The 18,642-nt window shown below is 39.6% G+C and overlaps 1 protein-coding gene across 3 annotated transcripts in view; it reads left to right on the plus strand.

The window, feature by feature from the left end:
- ENAH (ENAH actin regulator) overlaps positions 1 to 18,642 on the plus strand; it is an 80,207-nt gene that overhangs the window by 47,153 nt on the left and 14,412 nt on the right. The window contains exons 5-6 of one of the 3 annotated variants that reach the window (XM_081313376.1): positions 3,196 to 3,551; positions 16,856 to 17,617. In XM_081313376.1, the coding sequence (XP_081169502.1) occupies positions 3,196 to 3,551; positions 16,856 to 17,617 (1,118 nt within the window). The remainder of the gene's footprint in view (positions 1 to 3,195; positions 3,552 to 16,855; positions 17,618 to 18,642) is intronic. The other 2 variants (XM_081313377.1, XM_081313378.1) reach the window with 2 other exon arrangements.

Raw genomic sequence — 18,642 nt, forward strand, 5'->3', positions numbered from 1 at the left:
AAAGCTGTACTTGGTTATTTTTTTTGTTCTGCTGTTCTATTAAAAATTCCCTTTTGGGGCTTGCAATGAATATGGTTGACTGTCCAGTCACAGGGGAATTCCCTCTGGACCAAAGCTTCTTCAACTACTAACAAGAGAACGATGTTCCTTTTGTTTATATATTATTCCTGAGTTAGGGAGAGTCCTAGAATCACCCCACAAGATCCTCCATACAGCAGCGGTCTGCAGAGCAGCCGGTGAACCAATCACTTCACTGTTGAAAAAGCAGCCAATTTGGAATTTAGTTTTCAAATGGACAATAAGTCGTATCTTTCATTTCTTCATCATTTTATGGGTTTATTATCTTTATTAAGCTAAAAGAGGCTCTTTTTAACCACAGCCTGTTACAATTTTTTGGAGATCTGCACCATTTTTGAGACTTGAGGCTTTTGAATTTCAGTCTATAATGTTATCTTTTTTATTTTTTATTAAAGAGTTTTACAAAAAAATTTTTTACAATACATATCCCCAAAACCCACCCGCCCCAAACCACCCCCCTTCCCCCCCACTTCCCAGAGCTGAATACAGGGTTATAGATATAATAATCATATTCTAACTAAGATTATCCATTATAAAATTAACCAAATTCATAATGTGCTTTAACTCCCCTTTAACATAGATACATTCAAATTATTAAAAACATAATAATAATAACTTAAACAAAAATATAATCAATATTAATACTAAAATTAATAACAATCTAAAATCTACTCATAAGCTAAATGGAACTTTTTAGTCCCATATTTATTCTGAATATAATCTATCCATCTCCTCCAAACTGAAATATATCTTTCTTGCGAGTGATCCTTCAAATAAGCAGAAATCTTAGACATTTTATAATGTTGTTATCTTCTACTGTGGTAAAAAGAGTCAAGACGCCTATGCCTTTTTTTTTCTTCCCCTCCTCTACCTTATACTCTCTCCTCTTCCCTTTTTCTTCTAGTTTCCCGTTATTTTCACTTTCCTTTGTGTTTTATAGTCTGATAAACTAATAAAAATTAAAACATGGAAAAAATGAATGTGTCCTTTTAAAACCTCTGTTTAAATGTTTTATGAGGAGCATGTGGAATTAAGATTTAAGTATGTTCCATTCTGCCATTTCATTTGGACTTTGCTGTTGTGTGGGTGTCCAGAGGGTTTTTGAAAATAAATCTCCAAGATGGAAGTTGTCACATAGTACTCCAGCCTTAAAACAGTTCTGTTTAATTTGGAATGTTGTTCTACATGCTGAAGATCTATTATCGTCCAGAGCAGTTTTGAGTATTGCAGATGTGATTAGTAAAAATTTCAACAGAATTACAGTGGGACAAAAAAGTACTTAGTTAGCCACCAATTGTGCAAGTTCTCCCACTTAAAAAGATGAGAGAGGCCTGTAATTTTCATGATAGGTATACCTCAACTATGAGAGACAAAATGGGGGGAAAGAATCCAGGAAATCACATTGTAGGATTTCTAATGAATTAATTTGTACATTCCTCGGTAAAATAAGTATTTGGTCACCTACAAACAAGCAAGATTTCTGGCTCTCACAGACCTGTAACTTCTTCTTTAAGAGGCTCCTCTGTCCTCCACTCATTACCTGTATGAATGGCACCTGGTTGAACTTGTTATCAGTATAAAAGACACCAGTCCACAACCTTCAAACAGTCACACTCCAAACTCCACTATGGCCAAGACCAAAGAGCTGTCGAAGGACACCAGAAACAAAATTGTAGATCTGCACCATGCTGGGAAGACTGAATTTGCAATAGGCAAGCAGCTTGGTATGAAGAAATCAACTGTGGGAGCAATTATTAGAAAATGGAAGACATACAAGACCACTGATAGTCTCCCTCGTTCTGGGGCTCCACGCAAGATCTCACCCCGTGGGGTCAAAATGATCACAAGAACGGTGAGCAAAAATCCCAGAACCACACGGGGGGGACCTAGTGAATGACCTGCAGAGAGCTGGGACCAAAGTAACCAAGGCTACCATCAGTAACACACTATGCCGCCAGGGACTCAAATCCTGCAGTGCCAGACGTGTCCCCCTGCTTAAGCCAGTACATGTCCGGGCCCGTCTGAAGTTTGCTAGAGAGCATTTGGATGATCCAGAACAGGATTGGGAGAATGTCATATGGTCAGATGAAACCAAAGTAGAACTTTTTGGTAAAAACTCAACTCCTAGTGTTTGGAGGAGAAAGAATGCTGAGTTGCATCCAAAGAACACCATACCTACTGTGAAGCATGGGGGTAGAAACATCATGATTTGGGGCTGTTTTTCTGCAAAGGGACCAGGACGACTGATCCGTGTAAAGGAAAGAATGAATGGGGCCATGTATCGTGAGATTTGGAGTGAAAACCTCCTTCCATCAGCAAGGGCATTGAAGATGAAACGTGGCTGGGTCTTTCATCATGACAATGATCCCAAACACACCGCCCGGGCAATGAAGGAGTGGCTTCGTAAGAAGCATTTCAAGGTCCTGGAGTGGCCTAGCCAGTCTCCAGATCTCAACCCCATAGAAAACCTTTGGAGGGAGTTGAAAGTCCATGTTGCCCAGCGACAGCCCCAAAACATCACTGCTCTAGAGGAGATCTGCATGGAGGAATGGGCCAAAATACCAGCAACAGTGTGTGCAAACTTTGTGAAGACTTACAGAAAACGTTTGACCTCTGTCATTGCCAACAAAGGGTATATAACAAAGTATTGAGATGAACTTTTGTTATTGACCAAATATTTATTTTCCACCATAATTTGCAAATAAATTCGTTAGAAATCCTACAATGTGATTTCCTGGATTCTTTCCCCCCATTTTGTCTCTCATAGTTGAGGTATACCTATGATGAAAATTACAGGCCTCTCTCATCTTTTTAAGTGGGAGAACTTGCACAATTGGTGGCTGACTAAATACTTTTTTGTCCCACTGTATGCAGACAAAACATCCATCCATAGATATTATGGAAATAGCAGTGGAATATATTTTATGATAACTAATAAATTCTGGATCAAAAAACAAGCTAAACAGTAAATTAAAAAATACTGTGGTGGTTATAGTTTAAAGTATATAAGACCAAATCTCTTTCCATAACATCCTGTGTATTTAAAAACTAATGACCAAGTTTCTGTTAATCTGATTTAAATACTTCATTTCACTCTTCTTATTTTCTTTATTTTAGACAATTGCAGGAACAGCAACGACAAAAAGAGTTGGAAAGGGAGAGGCTGGAACGGGACAAAATGGAACGCGAAAGGCTGGAACGAGACAGACTAGAGCGAGAGAGGCTAGAACGAGAAAGGATAGAAAAAGAAAGACTGGAACGAGAACGATTAGAACAGGAGCAACTGGAGAGGGAGCGTCAGGAAAGAGAAAGACGAGAACGAGAATGGCAAGAGCGCCTAGAGAGAGAGAGGCAAGAACGGGAAAGACAAGAGCGGGAGAGATTGGAATGGGAAAAACAGGAAAGAGAGCGGCAAGACCAACTAGAAAGAGAGCAACTGGAATGGGAACAAGAGAGGAAACTGTCAAGTGCTGGTAAGAATTTCAAAATTTTTAAAATGCAGATTTCTGATTAATTATTATTTCCCAATTACTTGTAAGTTACCTAATTAACAAAAGCAGTTATATTCAGAATATTCTGCTTTTGAAATGTAAAGTATTTCAGTATGACTATATTCATATTCAGTTTTTAATGTAAAGTATCTGGAGGGATTGTCATATCTCAAAAAAATGCTTACTTAATGTTAATTAGTAAGCAAGTAGTCTTTTCAATTAATAAGCTACTCTCCCATTTTCTGCACAAAGACACTAGATTCTATGCTTTACAATGAATTAGGGTAATTAATGAGAATGAGCTGTTATTTATTGAAAAAAAGTTTTTTCCTCAGAATTAAAATTATAAATATTTGCATTGTGTCAGATTTCAGTGTTCTCCAAATTTTTATTTCTTTTAAAATAGTCAATTTTGCAAAAAATAATGCTCATTAATATAAACACAAATTTTCTGGCTTCATTCTGTACATATTGTACAATCAGAGGAATGCAATTAGAAAAACCGCATAAAAAAAGAAAACATGACACTTGGACAACATCATGGTTGCTGTACAGATACAATTTCAGTGAGACTAGAATGTAAATATTCACTTTGTTCCAAAATATCTGTGCCTTGTCCTTCAAATAAGTCCTTGGTTTTGCTATTCAGTAGTTCTGATACTAGTACTAATCCTACTGCCAGAATTTAAGATCTCTTGCTTTGTTTCATTTCAAGTGCTTTATTTCTGTTACTGGCTTCTTATTCTTGTCTCTTTGTTTATTGTTTTCCATTCCTTTTCTCTTACTTGTAGCCTCCTCTGTCAGGCCCAATAACAAGGCAGCCAACTTTCAGCTTTCAGTCTGGGCAATGTGGTTTCAGGGCCTAGAGGAGAAACATATGATTGAAGTTATTTTCAAATCAATTGGACGTACAGGGGAAACATTGCATGTGTGAGGCTATATGAATTATAAACTAAGCTGAAACTATATATACTATATATTTAGTAGCTATATTTTCTGGCTGTTTTATTTACTAATTTGATAACAAAAGATAAATTTTAACAGCTAGTTGTCTGTAATTGCATGAGAAGCATGAGAGTTTAATAATGTTATTAGGCTGATCACATGAAGATTTTTTTCTTAAATCTTTTGGCAGATTATATATATATATATATATATATATATATATATATATATATGTGTGTGTGTGTGTGTGTGTGTGTGTGTGTGTGTGTGTGTGTGTGTGTGTAAATTACTAACAAAGAATTAAGGGAGGCTGAGATGCATTTCTGACTCATTAGTCTTCATCAGTCAGTCATACTCTTCTGAGATTCGAACCTGGGCTGATTGCGCATTAGGCAGTGTATTTACCTCTTGAGCCACAGGTTCTCTCTCGCTCTGTTAGCTTTCTGTAAGGGGAGAGATATGTGTCATATGTTATGTTTGGGGCCTAGCAAGGTAATCTAATAGTTAACATATGACATAAAATAGTTAAAATATAACATAAAATACTATATATATATATAGTATTTTAGATTGTGTATTCCATGTATGTAGGCTGAATTGTCAGTACATAGTTGATTATTACAAGTGTTATGTGAACAGAAAATTGAATCAGACTTGTTTTGGGACTGTTATTATGCAGATTGCATTCTTTCAAGGCTTTCTGTTTCAAAAGATGATTGTAGAAATCTGCAGTATGAAACTATTTTCAGTTTTCAACAGAAGTAAATGTGTGTGTGAATTTTCCTATGAAGTTGAATGGCTGAGGGATTTATGTGGTGCAAAATCTAACCCATATTTCAGAATGATAAGAACAGCTTCTAGGAGCTAGCTATTGTTATCTAGTCTTAACCTGGCCATACTATACACATGGAGTTTGTGAAAACTAATTAAAACCATAGCTAAAGTAAAATACAATTTAACGTTTAGATGACTGTTCACTTATTTCGACAAATAAACTGCCATAAATTTTAAATAGAACCAGAGTTTTTCGCTGTTATCGTGAATAACTCTGAACACATACCGTAGTCATGTGAAGAACTCGGTACACCCCATCTATTTTTTTCTTTTTTTAACATATTTGAATATAGCAATATTTTATTTTCATTCAAACAGTATATAAAGATAAGGGTGATATAATTGAATTAAAATTGACTTTGCAATCATTTATTCAACAAAAAATGACATATACATCATTTAATTCTGTGGAATAAGTAAGTATTGTAAACTCTTGGTTCTAACAACTGGTATTGGCTCTTGGCAGAAAAACCCCTCAAGTTATTTCTTACAACTACCAATCTGACATTGATTGGGAGGATTTTTCCCCCACTCTATGCAGATTTTTTTTTCAGCTGTGTGGAGGGTTCCTTGCATGCACAACCTGCATGAAATCACACCATAGCATCTCAATGGGATTTAAATCCAGGTTTTGACTTCACCATGTCAGAACCCTCTATTTTCTTGTCTTTTCCCCCGGTCATTCTTTGGTGGATTTATTGGAATATTTAGGGCCATTTTCATTTTGCAAGATCTACTTTCAAGTTGCTCTCAAATTACCTTCAAGCACACTCTGGTATAATGAAGGATTCATAGTGGATTCCATGATGGTGACTGGCTCAGGCACTGAAGTAGCAAAGCAGCCCCAAATCCTAGCTTTTCCACCACTATGCTTTATATTTGGTAAGGTTCTTTTGGTGACATATTTGGATTTTGCTAAACACGTCTTTTGGTAGCGTGGCTAATCTTTGCCTCATCTATCAAAACACATTGTTCCATACGTCCTAGTCTTTGCCTACAGGTTCATGAGCAAACTTTAGTCTTGCTTTGATACGTTTTCTTGAGGCAAAAATTTCCTCCTAGCACACACCTCTTGTGCAGGTAATTTTTGGCCCTTCTTTCTAATGTACTTTGACATCAGTTGTACTGAGATTCAAGGGTCGCATGATGAAATTCTGAGCTCTTTCAATCTAGATATAGTGATATTGTGCATTTCCGCAACAAAGGGCAAATAAACTAAATGTCTGAGGTTTAAATAAGACAGATTTCTCCAGCATATGGTACTTAATGGAACACCAGCTTAACACCAGCTGCCTGCAATTAGTGCAGGTTCGCATCCCACCAGGCTCAAGGTTGACTCAGCCTTCCATCCTTCCGAGGTAGGTAAAATGAAGACCCAGATTGTTGGGGGCAATTAAGCTGACTTTGTAATAATGCCGCTTGGGTGTGTGTGTGAAAGCCCTAATAAGCAGGCATATACATAGAATGAAGGCTATTGCCAAGCACATTGGTTTGTGCTTAAATTGTAAGCCGCCCTGAGTCTTCGGAGAAGGGCGGGATATAAATGGGATTAAAATAAATAAAATAAATAAACTACATCTACACGGAGGGAAGCATGCAGTGGGTTACCTCAAGGTTCTGTCTTGGCCCAGTACTCTTCAACATCTTCATAAATTATATAGATGAGGGGATAAAAGAGGAATTCATCAAATTTGCAAATGACACAAAGTTGGGGGGAATTGCTAACACTTTAGAAGATAGATTAAGGATTCAGGAGCTTGACAGACTTGAGCATTGGGCCCTGTCCAACAAGATGCAATTTAGTGGTGAGAAAAGTAAGATCGTGCACTTAGGAAAAAACCAAATGCATAGGTACAAAATAGGTGTATCTGTGAGAGAGATCTAAGTATCCTAGTGAACTATCACTTAACTATGAGCAGCAATGTGCTATAACTGCTAAAAAAAGCCAATTCATTCCTGGGCTGCATCAGTAGAGGGATAACATCAAGATTATGAAAAGTGATAATACTGCTTTATACTGTACTTGTGAAACCACACTTGGAATACTGCATACAGTTCTGATCACCATGATACAGAAAAGATGCTGAGACCCTAGAAAGGGTGCAAAGAAGAGCAACAGAGATGATAAAGAGTCTGGAGGTTAAATCATATGATGGATGGTTGAGGAGCTAGGTACTCTTCTAGCCCACCAAAGAGAAGGACTTTGGGGGCGGGGGAACATGATAACTATCTTTCGGTACTTTAAAGGCTATCACAGAGAAAAAGGGATTGATGTATTCACCAAAGGACCAAATAGCAGACAAGAAATAATGGGTGGAAGCTTGTTAAAGAGAGATCCAACCTAGAATTAAAGAGAATTTTTCTGACAGAACAATTAATCAGTGGAATAGCTTGCCTCCTGAAACTGTGGGTGCTCCATCATTGGAAGTTTTCAACAATAGACTGGCAACCTTTTGACCAGGATGGTATAAGGTCTCCTGCCTTGAGCAGGATATTGGACTAGTAAATCTCCAAGGTCCCTTCCAGCTTATGATTCTATTTTTGCCTAGATCGGGTAGGCAACCTTTTATGACTTGTGGACTTCAACTCCCAGAATTCCTGAGCCAGCCATGCTGAGGGAAAAGGGAGAGGTTTTCAAGCTGAGCCATGCTGGCTCAGGAATTCTGGGAGTTGAAGTCCGCAAGTCATAAAAGAACCAAGGTTGCCTACCCCTGGCCTAGATCCTCACTAATGATGTTCTAATAATTTGTACCTGATCTGGTGCATCTGATTTTAATTTTAGCTATGTGAGATAAATGTATGTTTGTGAGGGAATATTTACTTTTTTCACAAGCAAAAGTTGCCTACATGTTTATTTAAATTACGCAATGGTCTGCAAAGTGTAAATGGTACATGATATTTGTTATATCTCCTTTATCAATATTGTTGAAATGATCAAATATCTGTATATTAAAATAGTTTGAAAAATTCAATGGGATATATTTATTTTTTCACATGATTGTAAACCTGGAGAGTAAATGGTATCAAGTTCATTCTCATCGTGTTATAGACCATGAATCTAAACATGTGGTACTATTGCCTTATAGCTTTGTAGAACTTTTTTTAATAGTAAAACATGATTAATTTGCAACTTTGGAAATGGCTATTATTAGCTTACAATATTTTTCTAGCTTTCCTTCCCACACTTATTACTCATTATTCAACTGCTTAAAACAATGTTATTTCAGCTAGAAAAAAATACGTCCTGCCTTTTAATCTAAAAAGTCTTCTTAACCCTGACAAGCACACCTACAGCTATTTACATATTGAATTTACAGCAGTTCCTTTGCCCTACTGTATTTCCTGTCTCAGTAGTGTTATTTTTAGCTGTCCATTTCAGGAAGAATACTTTCATTTTTTTATGCTTTTCAAAGATTATTTATTTGAAATGTGATATCTACTTTCTTTAAAGGAAATCTGAGATATTAGCTGCAATTTGATACGGTCTGTAGTAGTAGGCAGCCCCTAGCCAACCTTGTTTTGATTTTAAAATGCTAAGGAGGCTAAAAGCTTGTTAGTACCTGGATGGTAGACCATTGGGAAGAACAGAACTTTAGACCAGATTGGGAAGTCTCATCTTAGAGAAGAGCAATAGTAAATCTTTTGTGTTGTATTCTTATCAAGCAAACCAGATTGACATGTTTATATATTTACTAGGAATTGACATTATCCTAAAGGAGCCTGTATTTTTTGTAGATATCTGAGGGAAAGTTCCATTGGACTCAGTGGGGTTTACTTGTGAATAGGTATGATGATGCTTAAAAATTTGTGAACCTTTTTGAAGTTTCGATGTTTTTGCATATAGCACAATCTGTTCTCCCCACAACTGCTAAAACTAGATAAAGAGAACCCAATTAAACAAATCAGTCCAAAACATTATACTTGTTCATTGATTTATTGACGAAAATTATCAAAGCTACTTATTTGTGTGTGGCAAAAGGATGCAAACCTTTGCTTTTAGAAAGTGGTATGCCTGCCTTGGGCAGCAATAAATAAATGCAACTAAATGTTTCTGAATGTTGATTAGCCCTGCACATTGGCTTGGAGAAATTTTAGCCTATTTCTACTTACAGTACAGCTTCAACTCAGAGAGTTGGTGGCTTTCATTATATGAAGTTCCTGCTTTAGCTCCTTCAATAATATTTCTATAGGATTAATGACAGGACTTCGACTTGGCATTCTAAAACATTAACTTTCATATGCTTTAACCATTTTTTGATCACAGGACTTGCGTATTTTGAATCGTTGTCTTGCTGTGTGATCCACTTCCCCTTGAGCTTCAGTTTATAGACTAATACCATGACATTTTCCTCTAGAATTTGCTACTGCAATTCAGAATTCATAGTTCCATCAATGATGGCAAGCCATCCTACTTCAGAGGCAACAAAGCAGTCCCAAATCATGATACTACCACACCAAGTTTGACAGATGGGATAAGATTCCTGGGCTGGAATACTGTGTTTATTTTTGGCACACAACATTTTTCATTGAAGCCAAAAAGTTCTATTTTAGTCTCATTCATCCACAGAACATTCTTCCAGAAGCCTTCTGACTTACCCAGGTAGTCTTTTGCAAAGTGTAGATGGCAGCAATGTTCTTTTTGGAGAATAGTGGTTTTCTCCTTGCAACCCTGCCATGCACACCATTGTTCAGTCTGATTGCCATCTAATTGAATGAAACATCTGACTCTTAATTTCTCCTTCAAATGAACTGATAATCCTAGAGGTTCACATACTTTTGCTACATACAAATGTGTAGCTTTGGGCCACTTTCCTTAATAAATCATGTTTTTGACTCAATTGTTCAGTTGAATTCTCTTTATTTCAAAATGTGAGTCAAACATGACTGTTTCTCCAGACTTAAAAATAGAGAAACAGTCATGTTTAGCTTGCATTTATGCAGAAATATAGAAAATTCAAACAGCTCACAAATATTCTAGCACTATTGCAGTACAAGGGCATTACTTTGATTCAGAAGAGTTGCTTTGGAACATAAACCCATAATCTTTCTGAGATAAATTAACAGAATCATCTTTTTCCAGGATCATGTGGCTACTGCAGTTGTGGATTTTTGCTGCAATTGTGCAGTCCTGAAAGTTCTGAAAATAGTTGTGGCTGCAAAAAGGTGCAGCTGCTCCTGCAAGTTTCATATTTAAACTAAATCAAAGGACTGGGAGTCAAGATTATATTATTCCTATAATGAAATTATACCCTCCTCTGTAAAAACTATTAAGATCACTAACCCCCAGAATGATTAAGGTCTGACCTAGGATGGTTTTTGGAATATGGTAAGAGACTGGCAACGGGCTTTTCATGGAGAAAGCACCCTTGGTGTGCTTTCTGTCTTCTAAATCCATGATATGAACCCCAGGACCTGATCATTAGGTTCTTGATGGTTCTGGTCTTAGTCTACTGCTGCTTAATATCAGATTGGCTAATAATAAGGCTCTTATTTATTTATTTAGTTGCATTTGTATACCGCCCTTTCCCTGAGGACTCAGGGCGGTTTACAGGGAATTAAAAAATCCAACATACAAAAGTTAAAACCATATTAAAAATATTAAATTGACCCTGTGCACAATTAAAACCCCAATTAAAAATTTCTCCTCAGCCTGGGCCCGAGAGCTCAAAGAGCCAGGTCTTCAGGCCCCGGCGGAATGATCGGAGGTCGGGGGCAGTTCTCAGCTCCACCGGCAGCTGGTTCCAGAGGGCAGGCGCTCCCACTGAGAAGGCCCTATCCCTGGGTGTCGCCCGCCGGCAATCTCTCACCGGCGGAACCCTGAGCAGACCCTCCCTGTGGGAGCGCACTGGGCGAAGGGCGTTTGATGCCGGCAGCAGGTGTTCCCTCAAATAACCCGGACCCAGGCCATGTAGGGCTTTATAGGTAATAACCAGCACCTTGAATTTCACCCGGAGGGCAACCGGAAGCCAATGCAGCTCGCGGAGTAGAGGTGTTACATGGGAGTATCGGGAAACCCCCATTACAACTCGCGCGGCCGCATTCTGCACCAGTTGAAGCCTCCGAGTGGTCTTCAAGGGCAGCCCCATGTAGAGAGCGTTACAGTAGTCCAAACGGGAGGTCACAAGCGCATGAGTGACTTATTCAATATCTTATTTTGAAGGAGAAGGCCAATCTGGTTTAAATTACTGAAAGTTGAGGGACCATAGAAAGAAGTCATCCTGTTTTGTAAATGTCTTCCTAGGATGCAAGCATCAGCTTTAGTTCATGGGCAAGGATGAAAGAATGGCTGCTAGATACCTATTTAAAGGTAAAGGTAAAGGTTCCCCTGCACATGCGTGCTAGTCGTTTCCAACTCTAGGGTCCGGTGCTCATCTCCGTTTCAAAGCTGAAGAGCCAGCGCTTGTCCGAGGACGTCTCCGTGGTCATGTGGCCGGCATGACTAGATGCCTAAGGTGCACGGAACGCTGTTACCTTCCCACTGTAGTGGTCCCTATTTTTCTACTTACATTTTTACGTGCTTTCGAACTGCTAGGTTGGCAGAAGCTGGGACGAGTAACAGGCGCTCACTCTGTTACGCGGCACTCGGGATTCGACCTGCCAAACTGCCGACCATCTGATCAACAAGCTCAGCGTCCTAACCCACTGAGCCACCGCGTCCCTATGATCTATTTACCTATTTAGAGTTATCTAAAGCAGGGCTTTTCAACCAATGGTACGTGTACCACTTGTGGTACTTTGCCACGTGGCAGGTGCTAGCCAAGTGTAGTGGGGGAGGGGAATGAGCCAAAGCGACCCAAGCCTGAGGGAGAAGCAGCTGCAGGACTGTGTGGGCTCAGCAGAAGCCCCAGGAGCCGGCAGAGCTGGAGCTGATTGGCTCCAGCTGATTGGCGCTTCCAGAAGGAGCGCGGAACTGGAGGTGAACTGAAGGGGGGGGAGGAGAGGAGAGGCTATAAAAGGTGGTTTGGGCAGGAAATGGGAAAAAAAGACAACAGGGAAAGAGAAGGAGAGGTCAGCAGGCAGGGAAGAAACAGGGACAGAGAAGAAGCAACAGCTGTTGCTGGAAGACAGGGTCCCCTGGTTCGTTTTCTTCAGCCAGGAGAATGCAATCAGTGCTGATGAAATGAAAAATGAGCTGGCAGCTTGATTGGGTTACCATAAGGATTTCTGTACAGTTTTTACAGTGTTTTGTAATTCAGAGGCTCTTTTATGTGCTTTGGTTACTGGAATATTTTAGTTTGTATTTTAGGCTAGCAATGAGTCCAAAGTGTTGACTTCCGAAGGGTTTAATCCCTTTAAACCAGGGGTGTCAAACTCAATTTCATTGAGGGCCGCATCAGCATTGTGGTTGGCCTCAGGGGGCTGGGTGGGTATGGCCTGGGTGGGCGTGGCCTACTGGGTGGGCGTGGCTAGAGTGCGTATGGCCTACTGGGTGAGCATGGCCAGCTCTACATCGTTCGCATCAAGGGTGCCTATGGGGGCCTGGGCAGGAGTGGGACAGATCTGAGGGTCTCTGGCAGAAGGAGGGTCTCTGGGCCAGGGCCAAGGTAGTGGGGGCCGTTCCCTCACTGTTTCCAGGATGGCTTCACGGGCCACATGAAACCACTTTGCGGGCCGGATCCAGCCCCCGGGCCTTGTGTTTGACATGTCTGCTTTAAACAAATGTAATTAGTTTTACCCCCTTATCTTGATAAGAACTTTTAAAAGTCTATGGCTTTTAGAAAGTTTTCTTTGAAGATAAACAGGCTTAAAGCTTTTCACAATTGCAGGAGCCTTTCAGTCTTGTTGCAACATTGTGACACTTGACATGCCTGAGGCAGCTTAAAGACACACACACCCCTCCGGAGTTTATGTGTTTCTTTATTTTGTGAGCCTTTCTTGCTTTGCACTTGATTCCTGTGCCTTTAAGGGTACAGGGGAGGGTGCATTGTTACTACACTGTGGAAATACCTTAGAAGGAAAAGAGGAAGAAGGGCCAACCAGCTAGCTCAGGAGTCAACAAACTTAGCAACTTTAAGACCTGTGGACTTCAACTCCCAGAATTCCTCATCCAGCCATGATGGCTGAGGAATTCAGTCTTAAAAGTGCCAAGTTTGAAGACCTCTGAGCTATCTGTAGTGGTGCATATTAATAAACATGGATAAATTCATCATACGTTTGTCAGTACAAAGGGAAAAGTGATTCAGCAAAGGAACAGCTACCAAAGAAATTAAAACTGGTACTTTTTTACTTTTTTCTACAGTTTGTATAATTTATTAGATTATAGAATAAAATACAAAAGCAAATAGTAGGACACAGTGGGGAGGAAAAAGGGGGAAAAGTGAGGGGGAGAAGGGAAAAAGAACAGACTTCCTCTGTTGCAGTAGAAGGAAGCATTAACACTGAACCTCAACTTTTTATTTTCCATTATATTATAAACTAGCCATTTCTATAACAACAAATGAATCTAATCCAGGGGTCTTCAAACTTGGCCCTTTTATGACTTGTGGACTTCAACTCCCAGAATTCCTCAGCCAGTGTGCCTGGCTGAGGAATTCTGGGAGTTGAAGTCCACAAGTCATAAAAGGGCCAAGTTTGAAGACCCCTGATCTAATCAGTAAAACCCCAAATCCCCCCTCCCCTTTTTTTAGTCATCAAGTTTTTGATACCTTGCTAAGCACTGGTGGTACTCAAATATTGTCATGACCTAAAAGTGGTACAATCTGTGAAAAGGTTGAAAACCTTGATCTAAAGATCTTATTGGGGAGTTAGGAAATGGATGTAATTTCTGCAGCTCTGCAGTATCCTTGTCTGAACTGCTCAATTCAGTTGTTGGGCTGTTGGTAGACTGTGGCAGGCTTATGGTTCTGGGGAACTTCATTCTGCCATCCTTTGGCGTTGGAGTGGCTCAGATTTCATGACCACCATAGCAACTATATACCTGCAGTTCATCAGTGATACATTCTGGATCTGTTTTAATGTCAAGTCAATGGGAAGTTGGGAAGTGTTTCTGTTTATCTCTTGTTATGAACAAATGACTCATTGATTGCTTTGGAATTTTAGCTACCTACTTTCCCCATAAGGAAGTGGGATTTATTCATCTGGTTCAGTTTGGATATCTGATGGACCTAGTTAGGTTTCAGTGGGCACAAGGTGGTATTCCTAAGGATCTGATGTATTATTTAACTAAGGCCTTAGTCACTACTTAGAATGACTGTGCCTTAGACTGGTGCCTCTAAATTTGTGGACACTGGAAACCAGCTGATTTTCAGAAACATTCCATGAAATGAAATGGCAGAGTAGACTTCTAGAACAATGCTGGAGGAAAAAAACAATTATTCTGACCATACATAGGTAAGAGCCTTTGTTAAAATCTACACTGTGGTACAAAACAGATATTTTGCCAGTTTTACCTTAATTTGCATCCACAGATTACCATCCAACAGCCTACTTAAGATGACTTGATTCTTGCTGTTGACCAGTGTATCAGTGTAATGGAATGTGTGGATAACCTTAGGAAATTGAGGGGAAGAGATGCTGGCTACAAAACAATCAGACAAGAGAGGCAGGAGCTCCCACTGGTTTAATGATCAGAGATAGAAACTTAGGAAGGGCCCACTCTTATTGCTCAGGCAGTTAAAAGTGGCAACAGGAAGTTTGTACTTTCATACTTAAAAGATTCTGTTAATGTAGTCTTACAATAAAGTAGAATTAGTTCATCTAGTTGTTTTTTCCCCGTTAGCTTTACCTGGGAGGGTTGACAACCAAGCAGGATTTTTCATGGAAATTTTCAAATAAAATTGCTTGGTACTTTATGGACTTGGATTCTGATTGTGCAGGTTCTATGAAGTTGGCTGAGACGTGATTTGACATGGTTAACTGGGAAGAATTTAATCCTGTTAGGCTTGAAAAAAATGGATGAGATATTTAGACCTATGAGTGCATTCATGTGTATTTTAAATCCATTTCATTCCTGGTTAGTTAAGACCTCCTGGGAGGCAGAATATGACTGGGTCCAAATGGTGGTGGATACTTTTTTAAGATAGAGGGAGAAGTCTCACTCTATGTTTAATTTAATTTAATTTAATTTAATTTATTAATATTTCTATACCGCCCTTCTCCCGAAGGACTCAGGGCGGTGTACAGGGCAAGAGTAAAATACAAAATTACAAAAGTTAAAAGTAATTAAATATATGCCCGTTAAAAGAACAATTAATACATAATAAATAACCCCAATAAAATAATAATAACCCCCCCAATCCCCCCTCAGGCCAGGCCGGCTTGTTCGAACAAGTATGTTTTTAGGTCGCGGCGGAAGGAGCGGAGATCGGGCGCCGTCCGGAGCTCAACTGGTAGCTGGTTCCATAATTCTGGGGCGCCCACAGAGAAAGATCTCCCCCTGGGGGCCACCAATCTACATTCTCTGACCGGTGGCACCCTGAGGAGGCCCTCTCTGTGGGAACGCACAGGGCGGAGGGAAGTTGATGCCGGCAGCAGGTGTTCCCTAAGGTACTCCGGACCCCTGCCATGTAGGGCTTTAAACACCATTACTAGTACCTTGAATCTCACCCGGAAGACAACTGGCAACCAATGCAGCTCACGGAGGAAGCAGTAGTTTACCCTCTCCTCAAGAAGCCAGTCTTGAATCTGACCACTCTGGGTAATTTCTGGCCTGTATCCGACTTTCCCTTCTTGGGGAAGATCATTACAGTTTATGCTTAGGAAAAGTCATATGGCTGGACCCAGGAAATGTGCTGGCAGTCCTTGTTTACTGACCACTCATTCAGAAACCCTTCAAAGTTGGAATGGAGCTGAATGAGTACCATTTACAATCAGTCTTCACCAGTGCTTTTTTTGTAAAAGAAAAAGGTGCCGGAACTCACACATGTCATACAACCCGCCTTGCCTACCCTACAAGGTTCCATCAAAAAAAGGTGCCAGAACTCCGTTCTGAGCTATGAGAAAAAAAGCCCTGGTCTTCACCATTCTCATCATTGCAGTGCCTCCATAGTCACCTCCACCCAACTTAGTGTCCAGAAGTGGTATTATTTCATAGGATCACGTTTTTCCTGGCATTTATGTGTTCGTATGTTGTTGTTGGTTTATGTTTTTAAGATTTCATTTTATTATGTAGTTTTTTATTGTTTCATTATTATTGATGTGCACCACCCTGAGTCATGTGCTGAATAGGGCAGCCATGTAAATAAATAAATGAGGGAAATCGCTACACTTAATTCCAACCAGCTAATTTTTATGATTAGTTTGAAAGCATACTCTGTAGTGCAGCTTCTTTTATAGAACAAAGTTGTAATTTTAGATACTAATGCAAATACGAGTGGCAAAAATGAATTAAAAATTGATACTATATAAACTCTCCTAACAGTAATTTACTTGTGCCTAATCCTCTGGTACTAACTATAGTCTGCATTGTAAATATCGTTTGAATGCTGGTTTTGTTGCTTCATTAGCTCCCTTTTTCTCTTTCTCTCTCCTCTTTTATCCTGCCTTTGCTGATGCTGTCTTCTGTCCAGCTCCATCTTTTGACAACTCCCTGTATAATACTTCACTTCCTGAATATGCCAGTTGCCAGCCTCCTTCAGCACCACCTCCTTCATATGCTAAAGCAATGTCAGAATCTACCCCGGACTATGCTATAGTGACTTCTGCACAGTCAATTTCCTCCCCCCCTACACCACCACTAAGGCACTCTGCATCACGTTTTGCTACATCTTTGGGCTCTGCCTTCCACCCTGTTCTTCCCCATTATGCTACAGTTCCTCGTCCAGTAAATAAAAATTCTCAACCACCTTCACCTGTAAACCCCCCTCCCTCTTTGCCCACAACTACCAAGTCAACTACTTGGTCAGCTTCTAGTTTTGCACCCCTTCCTCCTTCACCTCCTGTCATGATTAGCAGCCCTCCAGGCAAAGCCACTGGCCCCAAGCCTGTTCTCCCTATTCCTGTTACTGTTCAGTTATCTCATATGTCCCCCACTGCACCTAATGGTCTTCCGGAATTGACAAATTATTCAGTTTCTTCACCACCTACCTCAGGTCCAGCACCACTACCACCATCTTCCTTTCAACCTCTCTCAGTCTCTGGACTTCAAGCTTCTTCTCCAACCTCCCCTAATGCCTCAGCTCCCTCATCCAAGCCTAGTGTTCTCCCTTCTCCCTCTGCAGCTCCCCCTGCCTTTGTTGAGAACTCTCTAAACTCTATGCTGGGAGACTCCTCTGCTTCTGAGCCAGTCTTGCAGGCAGCCTCTCAGTCGGCTGAATCTACGTCTCAGCAGGGTAAGGTTTCTGACATTCGTACTAATTAACTAATAAAAAATGGACTCAAACTAATTTGCATCCCAAACTTGATTTATCCTGAAGAACTAACACTTTTAAAGCTCTTCTAATATCCAAAATAATAATAATAATAGCAAAACGTTAAATTTGTCAATGTTTTACTTTGGAAAAACACTTTGGAAGAATGGTTTGCTTATTTGTTGAAATAGTTTCTAAACTGTTATTTGTGGAGAAGGGATTTACTGAAAGTAAACATAAACTTGATTAAATGAAAAATTCTGACAGTGAATTGCAGTTTTTGTATTTTAATATTTTTTTTCCTTAGAATATTTAGATTTATTTACTTGTTTCTTTTGAGAGTCTTTCCATTGATACTCCATTGGGAATAGGGTGGATCAGAAATGGAGATAGCTAACTAGCTAGATAGGTAGACAGGCAGGCGTATTAATTCATGTCATCTGTGTATATGGATAACTTCAAGCTCCTCTTATTTAATATATTTAACAGAAAATTCTTAGGAGTCTAACTGATGTGTTTTTATAAATCAGTTTTGTAACAAATTAATTGTTTATCTATCATACTTACCCGAAAGGAAGATGACAGGGTTTTCCCCCCCTCCAAATGGGATTGAAATGAGAGAATTATCTTACATTTACAGTAAATTTTGTAATAGAGGAAGAAGAAACTCTTCAAGAAGGAACAGGTATGAAGACCCTGGTCACTGTACAGAGTGCCTGAAATGGAAAGCCTGTCGGCCATGAGTTGATATCCTGATTAAAAAAACAACAACAGAATTATCAAATCATGAAGAGAACTTCCACACAGAGACAGGCTCTCCATTACAGGCATTTATCTTCAAATATTATTCCTAATACACAACAAATCTCTCTGTACTACTGCTACACAGAGTAGACTAGGTGAAACATCTTTTTTCGCATAATAGCAGCTCATGCATGCTTACATATGAGTAAGCACTATTAAACTTTGTGGGACTTACCATAGGGTAAACATATATAGGCTTATGC

Source organism: Vipera berus (genome assembly GCF_964194415.1).
Source record: "Vipera berus genome assembly, chromosome: 1".
NCBI classification, from domain to species: domain Eukaryota; kingdom Metazoa; phylum Chordata; class Lepidosauria; order Squamata; family Viperidae; genus Vipera; species Vipera berus.